The sequence below is a fragment of the Rhodnius prolixus genome, unplaced genomic scaffold, assembly GCF_049639745.1.
Source record: "Rhodnius prolixus isolate KJV_2025 unplaced genomic scaffold, Rpr scaffold_7, whole genome shotgun sequence".
In the NCBI taxonomy this organism is placed as follows: Eukaryota; Metazoa; Arthropoda; class Insecta; order Hemiptera; family Reduviidae; genus Rhodnius; species Rhodnius prolixus.
In genome coordinates, this window is record NW_027411582.1 from 38,608,322 (window position 1) to 38,630,252 (window position 21,931).

The window sequence follows — 21,931 nt, forward strand, 5'->3', positions numbered from 1 at the left end:
CAAGCTTGGAACAAAAAAAAAACAAAACTTGAATTCGTTCTGTCAATTTCCCGTTTTGAATAACAGGAGAATACAGGAGTGACAGACAAACATATTCGGCCCAAACAAATTCAAAAATATACTCGTGAAAATATTCTTGTTCAAACTCAGGGTATTTCCGGTAAAACTTGGAAAGGAAAAATATGGTCGATTGCAATACTTTTTTCCTTCCGGAGTAAGAGAATGAATGTAAAACACTCATACGACTTTAGCTTACGAAAAGTAGCGTCAAAGTTTAAATTTGATATTTCGATTCAGAACAGGAGTGCCACTTTATGTGAATCAATTTTACAAGTTTTTGGGGAATTCTATCCCAAAAGGGAGTTTTGGAAGAGAGGTGAGGTTAAACATTTCTACGGGAATTTATTGACCTTATTGACTGTACAAAGCAAAACCGGAAGTTCCTCTTTTATGAATAGGAAATTAAGTTATTATTTTCTTACTGAAAAAAGGGCTTATTAGAAGAGGAAGAAACGGCATCTCACCTGTTATTCAATTGCGTTGCAATCGAGAGACTGCGCTACGACATCTTTGGTACCTTGAGACCAAAAGAGATTATAGAGCAGAAGGAACTGGTAGGGAAAGCCCTCAACCTTCTTAGAAGGGGAGGTTTCACCTACTAGACTCTAAAGGGGAAGGCACAATAAGCCTCTTGTGGCTGCGGTGACGTGGGATATAGGTCCCGTCCCGCCCGTTAAAAAAATCTAATCTAAAACTACTGAAAAGTATTACGATTGAAAAAAGATTTTTCATGGATTATGAGATTTCCCGGGAAAATCCGTCTTAGTGATTCCATGAGTCCGGAAAAAAGTGTTTTTCACAAAGTAGATCAGCAAAACTAAATAACGGACATTTAAATTTCTCAATTTCAATAAATTGTCAGTACGTAAATTAGTATAAGGCAAAACTCATTTGAGCGTTAACACAGGATTCTTTTTCAATTTTTTTGAAGTCACAAAGTGAAAAGAATACAGACAAAAGGGTTAAGAAATAGTAATTAATTCTGGAAGCGACCAAGGATTACTCCTTGGAGAAGAGTTCCAAAACACCGCTATCTGTGAAGTGGGACTGGACGCAAATATCACCGGTGGTTGGAACAGGAAGTTCTCAGATAGAGACACCCTGGAAGATATTGTGCATTCCCAAATGGAGTTAGCAAGTAAAAACCTGTCTGCCACAGGGGATAAGGGGGAGCAGCGCATTATAGAAAGATTTAGCAAAGGGGTGGGGGCGAGGAGACCCGGTGCAAGATTGTCCTTAATGGACCAGGCGTTCCCATTTAAATCCAACGCTAAACATTGTAAATGCTGCCCCAGATGGGGGTGCCTAATGCGGCCCACTTTGCCTAATATTCGACTTAAACAGCATAATTTTGCTGAGCTTTCTTTTTTCTGCTTCCTCTGATTTATCATCGTAACCGGAAGTACGCTGTACAGTGGTGGCAAATTCCATTCTGACTTCCTCTTTAACCTAGTATTGTACTTTTTCGAGTTTAACCGGATACACATATCTCTAAAGGTCATCTGAGAAAATAGAAATCTGATACGAATTCATGGTTCTTGAGTCATAAACAATATCTAAAATATTTAGATACTTATCGTAGATAAAGGTCACACAACTTTGCGATAAATTTCCAAAATTCAAGGCCATCAAAATATACGCTAATAAAACATCCCTTCCTAGAGGAACTCCTTCCTTTTTCTAACGCTCCATAATTTCCTGCAAAATGGTAATAAAAATGAATCGCAATTTTTATCTTAAAAAAACCATTTATTACAATTTTTAACGCAAAAAGGAACACTTATAGTCTGCCTTATCTTACAATGGCGGAAGTGAAGTTTTACACATTTAATGTCGTGGTTGCCACTAGACGTTCTTTAGTTGTATTTAATAAAATAAACTCCCCATTTATGTTTTTTTCCCCGCATGAATTTAACGTCAGATATCGCAATTAGTTTTATTTACTTGAAGGAATTCCATAAACGGAAGTGGGAAAAAGAAATCAGTTTTCAGGAAATGAGATAGAAAACGGAAGGTTTCCTAGAGGGATGTTCTACCATTAACAACTGCATCTTACTTCTATAAGACTACGCCTAAATCAAGTTCACTTCTTTAAATATTGAAAAAAACTCGAAAGAATTATGCAATTTATCTTGGCCTTATGAATTGGATATTTAATTACTTTTTGCAAACAAAAAATCTGGGGTTTCCTTCCGGTTTCTCGAAATTGTAATTCACAAATTTTATTAGGAGTCCAGAGTTGGCTGGAAGTCCAAAGATGGACAAGAAAGAGCTCACTTTTTGGCTCAAAGCAGAGATCCCAATTTTGAAATCTAACTGTAAAAATGATTCTCTGAAACCTGACCGTCACATCATGGTTGGAAGTGTAAATGAGGAGAGATTCTTTGTGGGCAGGAAGTAGTTACTTCCACCTGGAAAACGATTCTTAACTAATAGAAAATAAGCCTGGGAAATGGCAATGATGCAAAGTCTTGTTCTTAAACTCTACACGTCAAACCACAAATCTCTATTACGGTGCCATTCGACATGGTGTATACTCGTTGTGAAAATATAAAATTGGCATTAACTATAAAAACTCTAGAAATTTTAATAAAATACAATAAGAATATTATTTGGTGGGATGTTTCCTTTATCTTATCAATAGAACTGCCAAGTATTTTTGTACGGAGAGGGGGTGGAAGGATTCAGCCAAATGATAAGTGGTTGGTACATGTTTGGTCTCCGCATTAGAGATTGGGGAATTACGCACACAAATAGAAGCTCTCAACCCTTGTGCAAGGCCCGTTTTTTTACCTTTTAGATAGAGATTCAGACCTCTCAGTACGAGCATGATTTCATTTTGCACAGAATTCAAAGCTCTTTTCTTCCTTGTAAAAAGCTCTTGGGTCCCTAGTTAACTAGAGGCAATGCATACATGAAGAAGCGGTGCAAGATTTTGGAATGAGCACAGAATGAGCTCTGGGGTAATCTCAAGCCCCAGAGAGAGAGAGATTGCAGAAAAAGTCGCTTGCAGTGACTATTACCGACGTGTTTACTTTTGGTTGTTTTCCCCTGCGTTCGACATATATACCACGTCATTGTCTGATTTTAATTCCGTACACTGTGGAGGGGGGGGGGGGTTAAAACTAAATTCAACGCTTAACTGGTTAAAATGGAAGGGGTATTGGAAAAAATATGGAAATATCCAGTACTAACTGGGTTAGCTGCTGTCCCGCAAAGATCCCTTTAGAAATGGGTAGTATAGTTGATACTTTACTTGCGACTACGCTCAGTGTAACCCGTGTTCCAGTTCCAGCTAAACCAGGACGGTCAATCACCCTAAGGACAGGAAGGTGCAAAACTAACTATCAATAGAAAAATCCAGAACGAATTAAGACTTTAATTGTTCCAATTTCACAACAACAATAGGGGGGGCCCAGAACAAGAAAGAATCCCAAGAAGGGAAAGTGGAATGAGGGAATAGAAGGAGAAACTGTAGTGATTTATAATGAAAGGAGAGAAGTCATGCCCCTCTGGTCCTTGCCCGGCAGGAGGAACTCCGCTATAATGGCCCGCAGGGAAGGGCACGTACATTTCACAGCCAGAGACCTGTTATTTAAACAGCACAACTAGAAAATGTTTCTCCAGTGTAAAACAGTCCTACCAACACTAAGAGTGGGAAATTCGTTTGTCCCTCTTTTCTATCCCCCGTTAAAGCAACAAACAACACTGGCACAACCTGATTTTCCTTTCCTTTCTTACTTTTCCTTTTCAATCTGCCACCGGGGACTTTTCACACCTCCCACTCTCTCTCTCCAGGAGGAAGCACCTAAACTTGCATTTCTCATCTTCACGTGGCTCTAATGACTTCCTCTGTTACTTATATCCTAAGTTGAAAATTACATATTTTACTTATTTTATTTTCACAACTTTGGGGGAAAAAAAACTGAGCACAAGAAAATTGCTGTTAAGAGGTACAAGATTTTCCCTTATACCAATAACTTATACACTTTTCTCCAACTCGGAATCTTTACTCAATATTAGTAGGTTATCACTATAGATGCTCTGCGGCAAAATGACTTTTAAAGGAAGAGTGATGTGCCAGGACTTCCCTTAAATTAATTCTTCCTTAAAGAAAAACAGGATTCCTCGGCTGGGCAGTGGATTTTCCCAATTTTCAAAATCTGGACCTTTCCCAGAATAGTGACACTTTAGAGGGGGATCTAGCTCGCTCTACCAACAGACAGTTCTGGATTGGCCACCGAGGTGAATGGTGCTGGCACCAATCAATTCTTTTTGATACCTTCTGGTAACTAATTCATTATTGTCCGCTACAGCGTCATCAAGCAACACGTAAATGCTTCTATAGTTAATGAATGGATTAGTTAATTAATCGATGTTTACAACACTATCGTGTGCATAGTTATATTACGCGCCTTCTGCAGTGTAGAGTGACGTAACACTCCTTATTATACAGCTTAGGACAGCTTCTCTCTTGAAGCCAGACGTTTCTTATGAGCTATTGAGGACTTTGGAAGAAGTTCGCTCTTGCCACAGCCTCATATTAGGCCAGAAGACCCGGATCTTTCTTCTAAGCCTACACCGTAACTCTTAAAGCCACAGCGATATCATTAAGCAAGTCTGACGTTAGTTTTAGTGAGAATGTTTGAAAGAACTCTTTATCTTCAGCTACTGGCGTTTGCGCCATCAAGCCTTAGATTTGCTGGAACACGAGGAAAGATTTGCTAGAAAATAACCAGGAGAATTGTCCCAGGGAAAGGCTCCGATCATCATCTTACTTCTGTTTTCCTTCACATTTTCTCAAGTATCTTCGGGTGCAAAGAGGTAATTGAATATGAATCAACCACCTTCATCTACTTGCTAACCTCCTTTTTAGGGAAGAAACCTTTTCTTTCAATCTGCAAGATGTGGCTTCTTTGCCACAACATAGCCGCTCATCTCGCCCTTCTCTTTATAAAAAAAAAAATAAGTAATTGCCTAAATTTTCAGCCGGATCTTACATCCAACTACCAAATTAAGTGTCGTGGACGGAGGCGACTAATAAACGGACTTTACAGTAAATTTCTTTTATTAACCATTAAATAAAATCCAAGGCCTATACCAGTGGAATTGAACCCACTAAACCAACAATACATCTTAGCATTGCGGGTCTAGTCTATAATCGCCTAACATACTTTACTGTAAATTTCTTTTATTAACCATTAAATAAAATCCAAGGCCTATACCAGTGGAATTGAACCCACTAAACCAACAATACATCTTAGCATTGCGGGTCTAGTCTATAATCGCCTAACATACTTTACTGTAAATTTCTTTTATTAACCATTAAATAAAATCCAAGGCCTATACCAGTGGAATTGAACCCACTAAACCAACAATACATCTTAGCATTGCGGGTCTGGCCTATAACCTAACCAAACATACTTTACTACAAATTTCTCATATTAACCATTAAATAAAATCCAAGGCCTAGACCAGGGGAATCGAGCCCACTAAACCAACAATACATCTTAGCATTGCGGGTCTAGCCTATAACCGCCTAACATACTTTACTATAAATTTCTCATATTAACCATTAAATAAAATCCAAGACCAGGGGAATCGAACCCACTAAACCAACAATACATCTTAGCTTTGCGGGTCTAGCCTATAACCGCCTAACATACTTTACTATAAATTTCTTTTATTAACCATTAAATAAAATCCAAGACCTAAGACCGGGAATCGAACCCAGTACCACAATACATATTAGCTTCGCAGGTCTCGCCACTAACCGCTCGGCTACCGTGGCGCCATGCTCTGTACATTTGTCGTTAATCCGTCCGGAAAGCTCTCATGATGCTACTTTGCTTTTTCCACATTTTCATAATCTTCGTATTGTTAAACAAAATTGATTATGTTCTCCCCTCGAGGCCTCTTTACCTGAAGAATCTGCCAATAGCCATAACCACGACGTTATCTCTTAAATAACTCTTGTTATTTAAATTTATACTTTTTCGATTACGCAAAACTAATTTCCTATAAAAATAACGATTATATTTAACTCCATATTAACCAGCTGTGATTTTCATTTCCCCAGATTTGTTCACGAAATTCTCGTTTATCATGGTCATTTTGAAGCTTGTTTACCTTAGTGTTCCAGCTGGTTCAGTGTTTTAATTCAAAACAGTTTTAATTAATTATTCAGCTGACCCAAATAAATATTTGGAGAGCTATTAAACTTGTCCAATTATCCAATTATAAAGCTAAGTAAGTATAACGATTAGATAGCCACGTAAACTGCGGTGGTTTAATCTAAGCAAAGGTAGGCCAATATTCCTTTGAGTTCGGTAGCTCTAATGTTGTCAGGTCCTAACAGGATGCATAAATGACCGTTTTAGCCCTAGCGAATGAATCAAAAGCGAATTTCCTTTTCGTTTTCTTACCGGAAATACTCACTTTGTGATCTCGTGAGTTTTAAAACAAACAAACAAAATATCGGATGCGAACAGACTCATACGACTTAATGATTTTCTTGAAACGTCGAAATTCAAATTTAAACTTTGATTGTTACTCTGAAATGACACCGGAAAACCTATACAGCCCCTCTCCCGGAAATGCCCTAAAAGAGATTCTAAGAAAAATTATTCAAACGAAAGTAGTAGGTTTACGAGGAATCGTGCTAGGAAATCATAAAAAAAGTGAAAACCTTTAGGGAGAGCTACTTCCGGTCGGGGAAAATTGATTAAAGCTAGCAATTTTAGTAACCTAAACCTCCTTGAAAGGGACATAAGTGACAGGACCATATATTACGCTGAAAAGGCTTTCTAGACGGAAACCCATGTTCATCCTCTCTTTCATAAGTGTCGTAAATCACTAACAGGAAATGGGGTTATAATAGATTTCCCCTTTACAGTGGTCTTTTTAGTATAAATTATAGAACCTACCACTTCCTCGTAATAGGTAGAGCGGTTGAATAAGTAACGGAAAATTCCAACTTCGAAGAAGAAAATAGATGGGTTCGAACCACCGAGGATAAGGTGGAAGTTGAAACCACATTAAATTTACCTTCTTCCTGTAACTTAGCGAACTCGGATTCCAGTAATCAATTCTATTAATTGTCAGCAGCAGGCTAGCGGGGGTCAGAGGTCATTTCTATTTATTTTTTTTTTTTTTGTGACCTTCTTCAATGGTGCACCATTAGACAAGTGATTATCAAGATCAGTACAATCGTTGCACAGGTGTACCCACTTTATGATCTGCTTAGAACAGTTCGTGTGGTAGCGCAGAGTTCAGCTAAATGGAACAAGTGTATTCGTGAATGAGATAGTTTTTTTTGTGACGTAGTGCTGGTTATAGCTGATGTTAACAGATATTCTCGTCTCTCTACTGAGCTGATGAGAACAAATGGGAGATATTTGGCTTCTACTTTGTTTTTTTTTTTTTTTTCTTTCTGCAAAATGGTTACAATGGTTTTCTGTAGACTTCATAAGTTTCATTACCCTCAGGAAGATCTTAAATTTGTATGAGTAACAAGTTCCTAAGAAAAAAAAAATTTTTAAGGAATACTTAAAGATAGGGGAACTAGAAATGAAGGGTCGGTCAGGGAATTGAACATAAGCCTAGTTGGTAGGATTAGAGGGAGGATTTTTGAAGGAAGTGGGATAATCTTTGGATTCCAGCCTCCGGCTGGACAGGAATCACCAAACCAATCATCCTAATTGCTGTGTTAATTGGAAATTCCAGCAATCCAGCTGGAGTGAATATATTTTAGTTAATAAATTTTATTCAAAATACGAGTTTTAAGTATCCACAATTTCTCTATTTTTTTTTGGACAAATTTACTGAATATTCGTGATTAATTTGAATCAATTCCGGAACGTGACGGAATATATTGAGTCAATATTTTGAGGTAGGGCAGCAGGTGAAGAGGTCTAGAATGTTTTATTGCCCGCCAGTTCAGCAGGCACAGCCACGCCCCAAATAGTTTTACTCAACGACATGGAAAATTCTACTGAAACGCCAAATTTTTCTTTTTCCAATATCAAATAGCTTCTTTTTTTTTCTTGAAAAGAAAAGCTTAAAGAAAATTGGTGGGTAAATAATAGGAGAAACGGAAACACTAAGTTTGAGTGAGCTGACAATTTGACACGCTCGCAACACTTCCTGTAACAAGGATTAAAGTAAACATAAGTTGAAAAGGTGGTAGGTCTGCAGTGCTGGATAATATCGTACATTGGACTGCCTCTGATCATGAATGGAGTTTCGAAACTATATAAAACATGCGCACTACGACGAATATAATCAGCGATGAAAATCAGCTGTTTTCATTGCAGATTTGCTTCAGAGTTCAGCTAATCTTAACCACGCGAGTTTGTTTTTCAGTCGCATTTCTGTTCACTAGGAAGAGAATCACGATCTTTCGGACTAACATCTACCTTACTCTTACACAGAGGACAGAAGCCTTTACCAGTACTGCGTTTTTAACGGGAAGGAAACGCTCCTGAGCCATCTATTAATCAGTTTAACTCAGGCAAGATGAAATCAGTAAAAAGTTTGTACTGCCTCAAAAAATCTCAGAAAAATGTAACAGAAATGGTACATGACGCAACAGAGGGGAATATCCCACAGGATTCAGCACTTGCTCAGTTCAATCCAAGGATTCATGCAACCCAGATCAAAGAATGGATAAAACATCTGCAGGGACTCTAAACTGTCCCCCAGAGAATAAATTCCTGCTGTACAAGGTAGTGGTTAGGCCCATGCTACTTTATGCTTGTCTCCCTCCAGGAGTCTGGACATGTCCATCCAATATCGCGCCTAGCTGCAGATCATCCAAAATAAATTCCTCAGGCTTGTCACAATATAGACTTATAGACTTACACTCTAACACCAACATGGACTATGTAGAACACTACATCAAGTACCTCGCTACTGGTTTCTTCAGTAAGTGTGAATCAAGTCACAACCACCTATGCAGGCTAATAGGTGACTATAATGTGGACACGGTGCACAGGCACAGGAGAGTTAGGGACTCCTTGAATTGAAATCTTTCTATAAGCTAGGGGGTTTTTCATTGTTTTCCCTTTAGTATGTAATGTAATTTAAAATTTTGTTTATAAAAACAGGTCTGGAGGTTATAGTATTCCACTGTATGTATATGTATGTATTTTGTATGTAAAATAAAATTTTTTGTCTATCTATCTGGATAAAACATGGTTGATATTCTGGAGAACAGAGACTCCGTAGGAATTCCCTTGGAGTAACTAGTCTGTCCTGACTAACGTAAGCATTTGACATGCACAGAAAGTCCTGCGTAGTTACCGAGTACTTGAGAAAATAAATCCTCCAAAGGGAAAGGGATGTTTTAGGCTACGGAGTGGATACCTGAATCTGCCAACTACTCCCTGATTCCTGCAGTTTTCTCCAGAGAACCTGGATGAGTTATTTCATCGCCTGGGGAGAAAGGAGGGTGCTACAGCGGGAGTAATCTCATCTCATGGCACCAGTAGAGGGGGGGGGGCACTACCTAATTATATGTTGCAGTCCGGACTCCCTCATGAGATGTCAATGATGAGAATGATAGCTAGGTGGTTGGCATACGTTCCCATGCGAAGAGCCAGCAGGATTCGAATCCATTTCCATTCGTAGAAGCGCTTAGATGTACAGCTGTCTGTGGCGAGAGAACACTGTGCACAAGCCGGTACTGCACAAAGAAAAAGCTGCGGGCACCAAGGAAAATGCTGTAAACTTCATTTTCCTTTAATATAACAAGGATCCAAGGAGATAGCCACAATTTCCGCAAACGAGTAAAGTAAGTATTTTTTGGTATTTAATGGATATTATAACTTATATATCCGATGAAAATAGAATAAGTAAAATAATCCGTAAATTTACGAAAATAACTTCTTTGCCGTCCGGATAACTTTTAAACACACCTTGTTTACAACGTTTGGCTAAAGGTTTTTCCTTTCAGTCGACCTAGACTTCCAAAATAGTTTATTGGATAGATAAATAGTAGAATTCACTAGCGTAATATATAGTTTGTTTACACAAACAGCTGACTTTTATTAAGAAAAAGGAAAAAGATTTTTCCTTTTTGCCATTGGTTTTCTTTTCTTTTTTTTTTTATCTCTAGGTCCCTAAAAATTACGGGGCGCGAGAAAATTTCATTTTTCCTGAATTAATTACCATTTTTTTTTTACTAATTATCTTAATTATTTACTTTGGACAAAATGTGCTTTAAACTTAAATCCAATCACAATTAAGTAGAAAAAGTAAAGTAGTCGCCAAATTTTTCAGGCAGATCTTAGCGTCCAACTACAAATTAAGCCGTGGCGGAAGCACTTTTCCAATTAAATAGTTCATACCCTAATAAGGGGTAAAACTCAGCGCTTTGCCTTGGAACTGATCTCATTTCCTATTTACACCACAAAGCCCAAGCACAAAAGATGATATTTTCCTGGTTTTTCCCGCTGCTTCTGATTAATGTAGTCCTTAATCAGAACTCGTTATACACGAGTTTTGAGGCAGAATTTTTAACGAGATCATTGTTGATCTAATTCAGCGTCTTCTAACCTTTTTTAGCTCGCCGTACCACCACTTGGGTAGTACATCATGCTAAATTGTACCACTTCGTAAAAATGATTGTATTTCGTGAAATTTGTTATTCCGAGTGTGTTATTTTATTATTATCATCTTTATTTGTATAGAGATACCAATGTATCTGTTCACAAAGGAGTTTATGTTCACTTTATAAACTTTGTAAAGTGTAAGATCTTAGTTTTAAAACTTTATTAAATAATTAAAAATTGCGTACATATTTTTTTCTTCAAAACTACTAATTAATTTACAAAGTTCTTCTTTAGGATTATTATATTTGTGCCCAAATCTTCTAAATTAATTTCTTTTAAGCATTCAACTACCTGTAAGTACCAATTAAATTTAATGTTGCTTGGATAGGAGCTTACTCATTACAATCAAGTCTCTTTAAGCACATTTTTCATAGTTATCATTTAAGTTCTGTCACATGATAATTCTATTAAATTTTCTTTATCTTTTATCGATAATGATGTAGCTTTTCCAAAATTTTCTTTATAGAAGGGAGTTTGAAATTCAATTTTTCATTTGTGTTCTTGGGTTTTGGGAAAATACACCATGAAAGGCAAATTTTAATTCTGTTAAATGTGCTAATTATATTTTCTCGTATATCTTGAGACAAACCAACCTTAATTACTGTACATATTAACAACTTTACTGTATAATACGTATTATTAATTAATATAATTTTTATGTATTATTGGGAAAAAAACGTTTCTATGATATTTTCATGATTAAATTTTTCATGTCCGCCATTATTGATTATTTTTCGTCCAATATGTGAATAATACTGTTAACATTTTTACAATAACATTCTAAATGTTTATCTCGTATACGTTACGACCTTTGGGATGTTTTATTCCACACCTACATTATTTACAACAATTTTTTACAAATCATAAAAACAACATCTGACCTAAATTAAGCAGCACAACTTTTTTTGTGCACACGCGCACTTTGTAATTCACACAAAATAAAAATCGAAGTACAAACAAACAAAATAAGCGTGAAAAAAAAAACGTACTTACTATGCAATGTTGTTGATTCGCTTTTGGGCATTGTTTCAGATGTTTTTCAGTAAAATTCAGACATGGAGTTATTGAGCCAACTCCGTCAGTGTACTGGCCACATTGGTAACAGTTCAGGGCATTATTTCCACAGACTGTCAACAGAAGAAATATAACCAAATAATTACGAGAAACATTTTGAATGGATTCTAAATAAAAAAAATTAATATTTTAGAACAGCGACCCTGGTAGAGATCGGCAGTACTACGAGTAGATATCTAAATGAAGAACTTTCATTGATTTTTTCTTAATTAACTTTTATTACGAAAAATATTTGTAAAATAATTTAATTTTTTTGCTTACATATTTTTGAACAATTAAATATTTCGTTGAATGAAACTGCCATTTATAAAAACAAAACTTCTTTCTGGTATTGGTTAAATTGATTTCCTCGACTTAGTCGAAATGTGAACTAGTTCTTATCTACAAAAGTCTCCACAAAAAAAAGAAAGTAACCAATTACAGACCGCGATACAAACTCAGCCAAACACATGTTTCGTTAAAACTTTGGGCACACAAAAAAAAACTAAAAGTTGATTGGCTGAAAGTGAAACTCTCTCAGAGCCAATCCGTTAACGATTCTTAAAAAAGAAATAGAGCTCCTATAAAATGTTGTGCAATCATTTCTATTTTAAATTTCAGCTTAACTGACCTTAACATTCCTTTTTTTTATCGCACAAATCGCTGAAAACACGACACAGGAAACTCCACTTCAACCTGCAATCTCATATAAATCCTCTAGCTCCAAAATCTTTCTTCAAGAACTCTTCCTGTCAACCCTCTCTAAGATCTAATCTCTCTCTGGACAACAAAAGACTGATTTATGCCCATCTGGGCCGTATGGAGCAGAGCTGTGGGGTTTAATCAAACGCTCCAAAATCTCCAACGGGATTCAGTCCCTTCAATCTAAAATACTTCGAACTATTTTAGAAGCTCCATTTTATGTCTCCCAACCTGGAGCTATACACTCTGACTTTAACATTTCTTTTTATCACCTAAGTTGCTAAAAAAAGATACAGGAAACTCCATTTCAACCTGCAATCTCATATAAATTTTCTAGCTCACCAAATCTTTCTTCTAGAACTCTTCCTGATAACCCTCTCTAAGATCTAAACTCTCTTTGGACAACAAAATACTGATTTATACTTCTATTTTGAAACCCATCTGGGCCGTATGGAGCAGAGCTGTGGGGTTCAATCAAACGCTCCAAAATCTCCAACGGGATTCAGTCCCTTCAATCTAAAATACTTCGAACTATTTTAGAAGCTCCATTTTATGTCTCCCAACCTGGAGCTATACACTCTGACTTTAACATTTCTTTTTATCACCTAAGTTGCTAAAAAAAGATACAGGAAACTCCATTTCAACCTGCAATCTCATATAAATTTTCTAGCTCACAAAATCTTTCTTCTAGAACTCTTCCTGATAACCCTCTCTAAGATCTAAACTCTCTTTGGACAACAAAATACTGATTTATACTTCTATTTTGAAACCCATCTGGGCCGTATGGAGCAGAGCTGTGGGGTTCAATCAAACGCTCCAAAATCTCCAACGGGATTCAGTCCCTTCTATCCAAAATACTTCGAACTATTTTACAAGCTCCATTTTATGTCTCCCAACCTGAGACTATACACACTGACTTTAACATTTCTTTTTATCACCCAAGTTGCTAAAACAAGATACAGGAAACTCCATTTCAACCTGCAATCTCATATAAATTTTCTAGCTCACAAAATCTTTCTTCTAGAACTCTTCCTGATAACCCTCTCTAAGATCTAAACTCTCTTTGGACAACAAAATACTGATTTATACTTCTATTTTGAAACCCATCTGGGCCGTATGGAGCAGAGCTGTGGGGTTCAATCAAACGCTCCAAAATCTCCAACTGGATTCAGTCCCTTCAATCTAAAACACTTCGAACTATTGTAAACTACTCGCATTTTATGTCTTCCAACCTGGGACTATACACACTGACTGTAACATTTCTTTTTATCGCACAAATCGCTGAAAACAAGATACAGGAAACTCCATTTCAACCTGCAATCTCTTATAAATCCTCTAGCTCCAAAATCTTTCTTCAAGAACTCTTCCTGATAACCCGGGGACAAGACGCCTTAAGAGACAGTGGCCTCGTGATCTCCTCTCAAGTGAAGATTAACAGTCTAATGTTTTGGAGTGTTACCACTGCGGTAACTTCTCCCCTAGTCTGTATCTACCATTCACTTCAATCATTGTTACTTATAGCGCCAACGCGCTGATTGTAGCACAAATAAACGCAAAAAAATAAAATTTAGCGTGATTTAACTTATTTTTTGTTACATTTACAACAATTTATATCCAGTTTAATAAACAAATGTGATTGGTCAAATTGCCAAGAAGAGGAGCAAGAAGTGCAAATATGTACACTGATAACATAATTTTATATTACTTCATCTAAATTTGTATTTATTCGGAAATATGTCCGCCTATTTCCTGGTTCAACCGGAAGATCAGTTCCTCAAATTATCGTATGAAAACTCGGTCAGTTAATCATTAAAAGAATCCTCTTTTACAGATCGAAAAATCTGTCCACCGACAGAAGAAATTGACTTCATCTTCTTTGGGTGTAGTGGCCTTCGGGCAGTTCTTCCATTGGTGGTGGTGGTTCTTTTGGCTGTAATGAGCGGACATCATGTGAAGGCTAAGGATAAGGTTATACCCGTTTTCTTAATTAATGGTAAAAGGCCAATCAAATCTTGAGTTGACCTCCGAAACTGCAGAAGGTTAAATATAACTTTATTTCATTTATTATTTTCTAAAGAAAAACAAGAGATAGGAAGGTTAATGTGAAAATTATTGGTGAAAGAAAGAAAAACTAGAAAAACCTGGAAGTATGATGGAAACTAGGTCAAAGGGTAGATGTCAAGCTGTGATCATTTTTTTGTTCTTTTTTTTTGAAGCAATGGGTAAAACTTTTGTTTTTCAGTAAAAACTCTTGAGAATGAATTTTGGCCATGTACTCGGTCACTCTCATACGAAAACTACAACAACTGTGATTTGCAACAGCTGTTTTCTCTATGTTGCAGACTCATCAAAGTTGAAGTACTGTCATGGTCAATAGTGCAACACTTAGGCCGTCCACCAACCTATTGGATGTCCTGTACATACAGTTATCGAATACATGTACATGTTATGTGTTATGTGTTGCTGTTATTGTTTAGTTGTTGTTGTTGTTGTTGGCGTTTAGATACCAAAAGTTTGTGCAGAATGTCAGTATTTTCCGGAAGTTTTAGTTTGCAGTTGTTTTTTGTTTTCTATTTGGAGTGTATTTGTGCGCGTAAAAGTGTAAAATATGAAATATGAGGCGTAAAAAAGGTAAAAAAGCACACAGCGGCTCTAGAACGGCGAGGAGGGTGGTACACCTCTCCTAGGTACTCGGCAGCGATGCCTTATTATGATGGATGAGCGAATTAGGTGTGATTCCCATATTGGTCAGACGGGTGCTACCCATTACATATGCAGGTATAAACATGCACAAAATTGTTGTAACTTCCGGTAGACCTTATTTAGTTTTTTTTTCGCGAAAAGAAAAACCTTTAATAACCCTGATTAATTACACCATCTACTTTTTTTTTATTTATTTACTTTTCCCATTTTCCGCGAACCCAAGGGAATACTACATTTCCATGGATTTTCAGATTTGAGTATTATCCGGAAATGAACGTACTATTTGTCACTACACCAGGACAAGTCATTCTCTCTCAAAAAAAAAAAGGAATTTTAGGCAATATTATGTAAGCATTACGAGGTGTGGCTATTAAATAACATTTTATTTTAAATTTATACATATTTAGTTATTATCACCTTCAATATACACCCCTCCCCTATCCCTACAACGTTCCATGTGAATTTACCATTGTTTGAAACAGTGCTGGAAGTCTTTTTCTGTCTGAGCTCCTGCATGGCCGCGTGCCGCTTTTTCTTTCACAGCTTCAACGGACTGCTGAAATCGTGTTCCTTTTATTGCAGATTTGACTTTGGGGGGAACAGATAAAAGTCACATGGGGCGGCCAGGTCAGGCGAATAAGTCCGGATGGCCTAAAACTGGGATGTTTGTACTTGGCTAGAAACGTCGTCTTGACAGACACAATGCAGTGTGAGCCGGCGCCGGTTGTCTTGATGGAGAACCCCAATGACTTGTTCCCTTAAATCGGGTCGTTTTTTTCCTTGACTCTTTCACCAGAGTTGAGCAAGCACCTCACCGGTAGTAATGTTGAAGTAATTATAATCGGATATTTTCATCCGTTTTGGACGTGGAAGGGCGTCATCTCCGACGTCTTCTCTGCCATCTTAGAAACGCTTGAACCACTCAAAAACTTGCGCACGTGATAAAACATTCAAAGCCATAAAGTTCTTTTAATAAAAGATCAAGTTTCAGTAGCGGTTTCACCAAGTTTTGATGTGAAATTTCACGACAATTTGTTGCTCTACTACAAGTATAGTATCATGTTTTTGGGCAAAACGGAACTAACACCTCTTACACAAACGATGGTTCCAGTCAGACAGATTTCTCTACAAACACGAGAGAGACGCTGCAATCGAAAGAGTAGGGCTTTACGCTCCACAGCTGTTCGGTCGTTAAGATTTGGCGCATGCATAGCTCTTCTGTAGCAGCATCAGTCTCGTTATTTAATAGCCACATCTCGTAGTTTTATTCCAAGATAACGCTTCAAAAGTAAGACACTCTCAGCAGAGAAATGAACCAAAAAGTGGTACTTCCGGTTTGACCGCAAACATATTTTCTGGACCCATAGGAAATCATTTGGCGTGAACTCGCAGCGATTTTTTTCGTCTTTAAGCTAGGCTTCACATGTACAAACATACATACACAACTTATTTTATAAAGAATCACTATTTTGGACGAAAAACCGGCACCACTATTTCCGGTGAACAGACTATCGAATGTTTGACATTTACTTCCTGTTTCTACTTTAAGGCGCGTCAACATCTGAGGTTATTGGCGCCCCGCACTGCCGGACAGTGAGCTGTAAGAAGCTCCTAAGAAGAGAAAATCTAAGGGCCAGCAGCTGGATTCGAACCTGTGATCTCCGCGTTGGAATCCAGTATTCGCTAATCCCTCCCCGAACCAACATTGTTAACTACCATATTATTGAATTTCAAAACAATAATAGCAACTAAGAACCATCAATAAAAGTAGATGATGCGCCAAATATATTTTCACACATACTCGTATATTGAACAACACAGACATGGCCTCCATTGGCTGTATTTTTTGCGCAACAAGGTTATGTGTTGGGGAGGCAAATGGTTATTTTCAGTCTGATTGGACCGCATCAATCATATGGGGTTTGGCATAATGGGGAGGGGGCGACCACACTTTTCCAACCCTCTCACTCTGACCGGAAGTTTGATAACACCTAACTTGGTCTTCCTGGCCGCCAATCGACACCACTCTCAGCCGGAAATATAAGCTGAAAGTTGCTCTCTCTCGCACTCTATTCGAGAATAGAACCCCCCCATGAAAGTAAAACAAAAACAATATTTCATAATTCTCTATCTGAGGATCTAAAAGTCAGAATAACAGAAGTTTAAAAAAAAAAAATCAGTAAAGTCTAAAGTTAACATCCACCTGTTTTATACGCTCAAAATTATGGTAACTACCAGAAGTACAGTTAAATATTTAAATTTAGGTGTTCGATCAATGCTTTCAAATTGACTGCATTGAATGCTCTGAAGCTTGAAGTACATTGCTGAAGGAAAAAGCAAAGAAACACACTCACACACACACACCAAATTGAATTGACGGTAACGATTCAAGAACAGAATCTAGTGGGATGGAAGAAAATACGAAAGATTAAAGGTTGCAGGTTGCAGCTATTAGGAAAAGTAGAAGATCAAAAATTCTAGAAAGGTAGTTTTGATTCTAAAAGGAATGAAGAGAGGGGAAGGATTAAAGGTTAGGGCATTTAGAAAGAGTAGAAGATCAAAAATTCTAGAAACGTCATTGTGATTCTAAAAGGGATGCATAAAATGAGAAGAAGAATCATCTGATGGAACTGCTTCAGATTAGGGTCTAATGGTGTTCGATCCTCGAAGGGATATGCGGCCCCCCGGCCTAGAATTTATCTTTTGGCACAGCATTGTCCGGTTGGCAGCACTGGAGAAGACAACGGAGAGGGGGCTCCAGCGTGTGCCTGGGAGCTCGAGCCAGTCGCCCTTTGGGCTACTCAACGGAACTGCAGTCTGTGTCACCTTGTGTGTCAGTTGCCGCCAAGTCCAGCCATGATCAAGATGTCGTCCTACTACCTACCGGCGTGTAGGTCCCCTTGAAGACTTTAATATAAATATTTAATGACCCATTAATGTCGCGAAGTCTATGTCTATTGTGTCAAGGTGTGAATTAATGTTGTTATAGCGAGGGAACATGAATTGGAATAAGAAGCCAAGCACGTGCTAATTGTATGTCTCGTAAGGTACCAAATTGTAAGTCTTTTTAATATATATTTTGTGTGGTCTAAACCACATTATGTGTGTTTTGTACAGCTGAACCATTTAAAAATATATGATCATTTTCTATCCAATCTCTGTTAGTATTCTGAGTGTTGGTGGCGTCCCCCACCCTTCCCAACCATTAATATTAGTTTATCATAATTCTTCTTTTCCAGTCTGCTCTCCCAATTTCTGCTTTTAATGCCCTTTTGTCTCTCTAATCCCCCCCTCCTTCCAATATTTTTCAAATGGGACGGAAAAGAGTAGAACTACTCAGTAAGTAGAGGATTCTAAAATAAGTAAAGATTCTAAGGTCCTGAGAAAGTCCTTAAAAACTGGGAGGAGGGATTGATAAAAATAAATAACAGAGAATGATGGAACTGTAGCAGAAATAGGATTCGATGAAAGAATGTTGGGGCAGATAGAAAGCTTGGAAGATTCAAGGATTCTAGAAAGATCTTGAATGCTGTGATGCAGAAAAAAATTGATGGAATTCATCCAAGATAACTAACTAAGGGGTGGTTGAAAAAGAGGAAATTACTCAATGGTTTGGGCGTTTGGAAAAGCTGTATGGAAGATTGTAGAATTCTAGGGAGATCTTAAGGAAGATCTTCTGCCTTAAAAGGGTTGTAAGAGAGATACAAAGAGGAAGAATACGAACTGATTAAATTGTAACAGAATCCTCAAGGATGGATTAAATGGCAATCTTCCGGTGATTTGATTAGGTAAGAACAACAGTTAAAAATTCTAGGATTCCCTAAAAGATGTTAGAAAGCTCTTAAGAAAATAGTCACATTAGTGGATTTAGAACCAAGCAGGAGAGGTTGAGAATGAGGTAGCTTAATGAGGAAGAACCTGGAGTACAGGATCGTGCTGCCAGGTCCTAACATCCACCTCGGGAAAGGCAGGGAAATATCCAAATAAAACGGGGAGAAAATAAATTAGAAGCCATAAACTGAGCAAACCAAACAGAGCCGCCAGCTTAGAATAATGCTCTCTAAAAAGCTAAATATTTAAAGTAAAATGTACGAACACAGGCACTGAGAGTAAATACAAGTGTAATCATCTACTGGCCGGTAAACAAAGCTGAGCTTTGATGATAAAGCGTGGCGTGGGGAGGCTGAGCTTTTTAACCCTAATGAACGTATCATTACTCATTTTTAATAGTTATTAATTGAACTGAATCATAATAAATGAAAGCTTTTCAACGCGGAGCTTTTTTTATTCATTCATTTTTTTTATACTTGGAGTTTTTACAATTTTTGTTTTGTTTATTAGAAGATTAATACAAAGTAAAGTAATTGCCTATTTTTTTAGGCGGGCTTTACGTCCAGCTACCAATTAGGTGTTGTGGACGGAGGCAAATAGCAAACATACTTTACTGTAAATTTCTTTTATTAAACATTAAATAAAATCCAAAGCCTAGACCAGGGGAATCGAACCCACTAAACTAAACCAACAATACATACGTACATCTTAGCATTGCGGGTCTGGTCTCTTAATCGCTCGGCTACCGTGGCGCCTAAATGAACGGATCATTACGCATTTTTAATAGTTATTAATTGAACAGAATTGAAGCTTTTCAACACAGAGCTTTTTATATTCATTCATTTTTTTTAGACTTGGAGTTTTTATAATTTTTTTGTTTAGTTTATTAGAAGATTAACGTTTTTGATAGAAAATGTAAGTTAATTACATAAAATCTCGAAACATTGTCACGTACCAGTGATCCTCAAATCATGTACCGTTCAACAAGCTTAATGATGAGTGCAATTTCGAACTCGGAATTAGAACCTGGAGAATCGCAGTAAGAGACGAGTGATGCTTTAACAATAGACTTTCTCCAGTAATTTGATTTGGGCTAAATTAACTAAAGGTAAAAATTCGTTTCCAGCCGAAAAGCAGAAAAAAAGAAAAGGCAAACCTTTATCCAGAGAATGGGATGTTATATATTTTATATCCATGTCAAGATAGTATTTCTGGAAGTAAGAAAGCATGGAAGCCATCTATAGTAGTGCGAAGAGACAACGTTATGCTGCTCACGTAATCCACACGGCAATACTCTCACGGGTTGGGAAATTACCCGCTAGACACTGGGGCTTAACCACTAGAACAGGATAATACACTTTCCCATTCTTGCCGGGCAAATAATACCACATACGCTGGAAAACTCTTACATATGAAATGAAAATTTGATGATAAAAAAAAAAGGGAAAAGGAAAATCTACAACAACCAAAAAGAAAAACCAAAAGAAAAAGAAGTTAACTTATCAAACTTTCGGGAAAACTTAAAATTCAATAGCTTTTCTATTCAATTTAGAAGTTGCGTGATTTATGTACAGAATGTAAATAGTAAATCTATGTACCAAAAGTGGCCATGTTTGTCGCGGCACATTTTGTAAGAAAGTTAAACTCAATTATGGGCACTTTTTTGGGTTAGACACCCCCTCTAAGCAGCCAGCTGTTAGTTTCACAGTCTTGGCACCTGTATAATGATAATAAGAATTAAATGTGGGTTGACGAGGAATCCCCCAGACTAGACTGAAAAGACAAGAAACTAACCTACGCTACAAAACTTCTCGCCAGACTACTTGACAAACGATCGAAACTCAAACTACAAAACAAAAGACTCTTATACCTTCTGCTACTGCGACCTATTTGGTCATACGGCTTCGAAGTATGGGGATCGACTAAGCGTTCCAACTCTCTACGCCTCCAGACATTAACTAATTAACTAACTATAGGGGGCTACGGTCCTTCCTTCAGCCCAGCATCCCACTCGACCCTGTCCAAAGCATGGAGTCTCCCATCTTCTGACTCCCAGAGCCTTCTGCAGTCGGTTTCCACATCGTCCAGCCATCTCAAGCGAGGACGTGCTCTTATTTCTTCTGTCTCCTGGATTTCCATATAACTTTTTTTTTCTTTTTGGAATTCTTGTTTCAGGCATCCTTTCTACATGCCCTAACCATCTTAATCTGGCTGCTTTATAATGAAACAGACCCAGATCAGGTTCGCCATACGAAGTCACGAAGCTGATCTTCCAAATATTGTTTACCTTTACGGGACCAAATATCCTTTTTTAAAACTTTTCTTTCCCAAATATTTAGAAGACGCTAATTATCCTTGGTCAATACCCATGCTTCACAGTCATAGGTTACATCCATTATCCGACTACTGGTCGGTTAAAGGTCTTGTAAACTATACGCCTCACAGACATTACAGTCCAAAAATACTTCGAAATCTTCTTAACGCTCCTCCATTCTGTGGTATCTAACCTCACCATCCATAAGACCTCAAAAGCCCTTTCATTAAAGATCTTGCTAAAACTTGTTTCTTAAAATTTCATTCCTTTACAGCAGCTAACCTAACCCTTTAATCGAACAACTATCTTCTTCCGGCAATACCAGGTGATCCTCCAAGAAGATTGAAGATGGCCCAGCCGATCTACTGTCTTCATAAGAGCATACCTATGTCCAAGATAATGGAGTGACACTGCTGGGTGCCTTCTCCACTCGTATTTTTTCACGTGTTATTTTTTTATTCATGTACCCACACTTGCATGTTGCAACTATCTTGATGCAGTTGTAAATTTCAATAAAAGATTAAAAAAAAAAAAAAATCTGGGACCAAATTTTCCAATTTAAAGGAAATCCGCAGACCGGAAGTGCCCGCAATTTTCCGGATATTTTCTGAAAAGCAATCCATACAATTTTATTTAAAACGTTTCTTCGCCACCA

At 37.5% G+C, this 21,931-nt stretch overlaps 1 protein-coding gene across 1 annotated transcript in view; it reads right to left on the reverse strand.

Moving 5' to 3' along the window:
* Positions 1–21,931, reverse strand: part of LOC141447601 (uncharacterized) — a 236,362-nt gene that overhangs the window by 98,062 nt on the left and 116,369 nt on the right. The window contains exon 2 of the mRNA XM_074115314.1: positions 11,667–11,800. Coding sequence (XP_073971415.1) covers positions 11,667–11,800 — 134 coding nt within the window. The remainder of the gene's footprint in view (positions 1–11,666; positions 11,801–21,931) is intronic.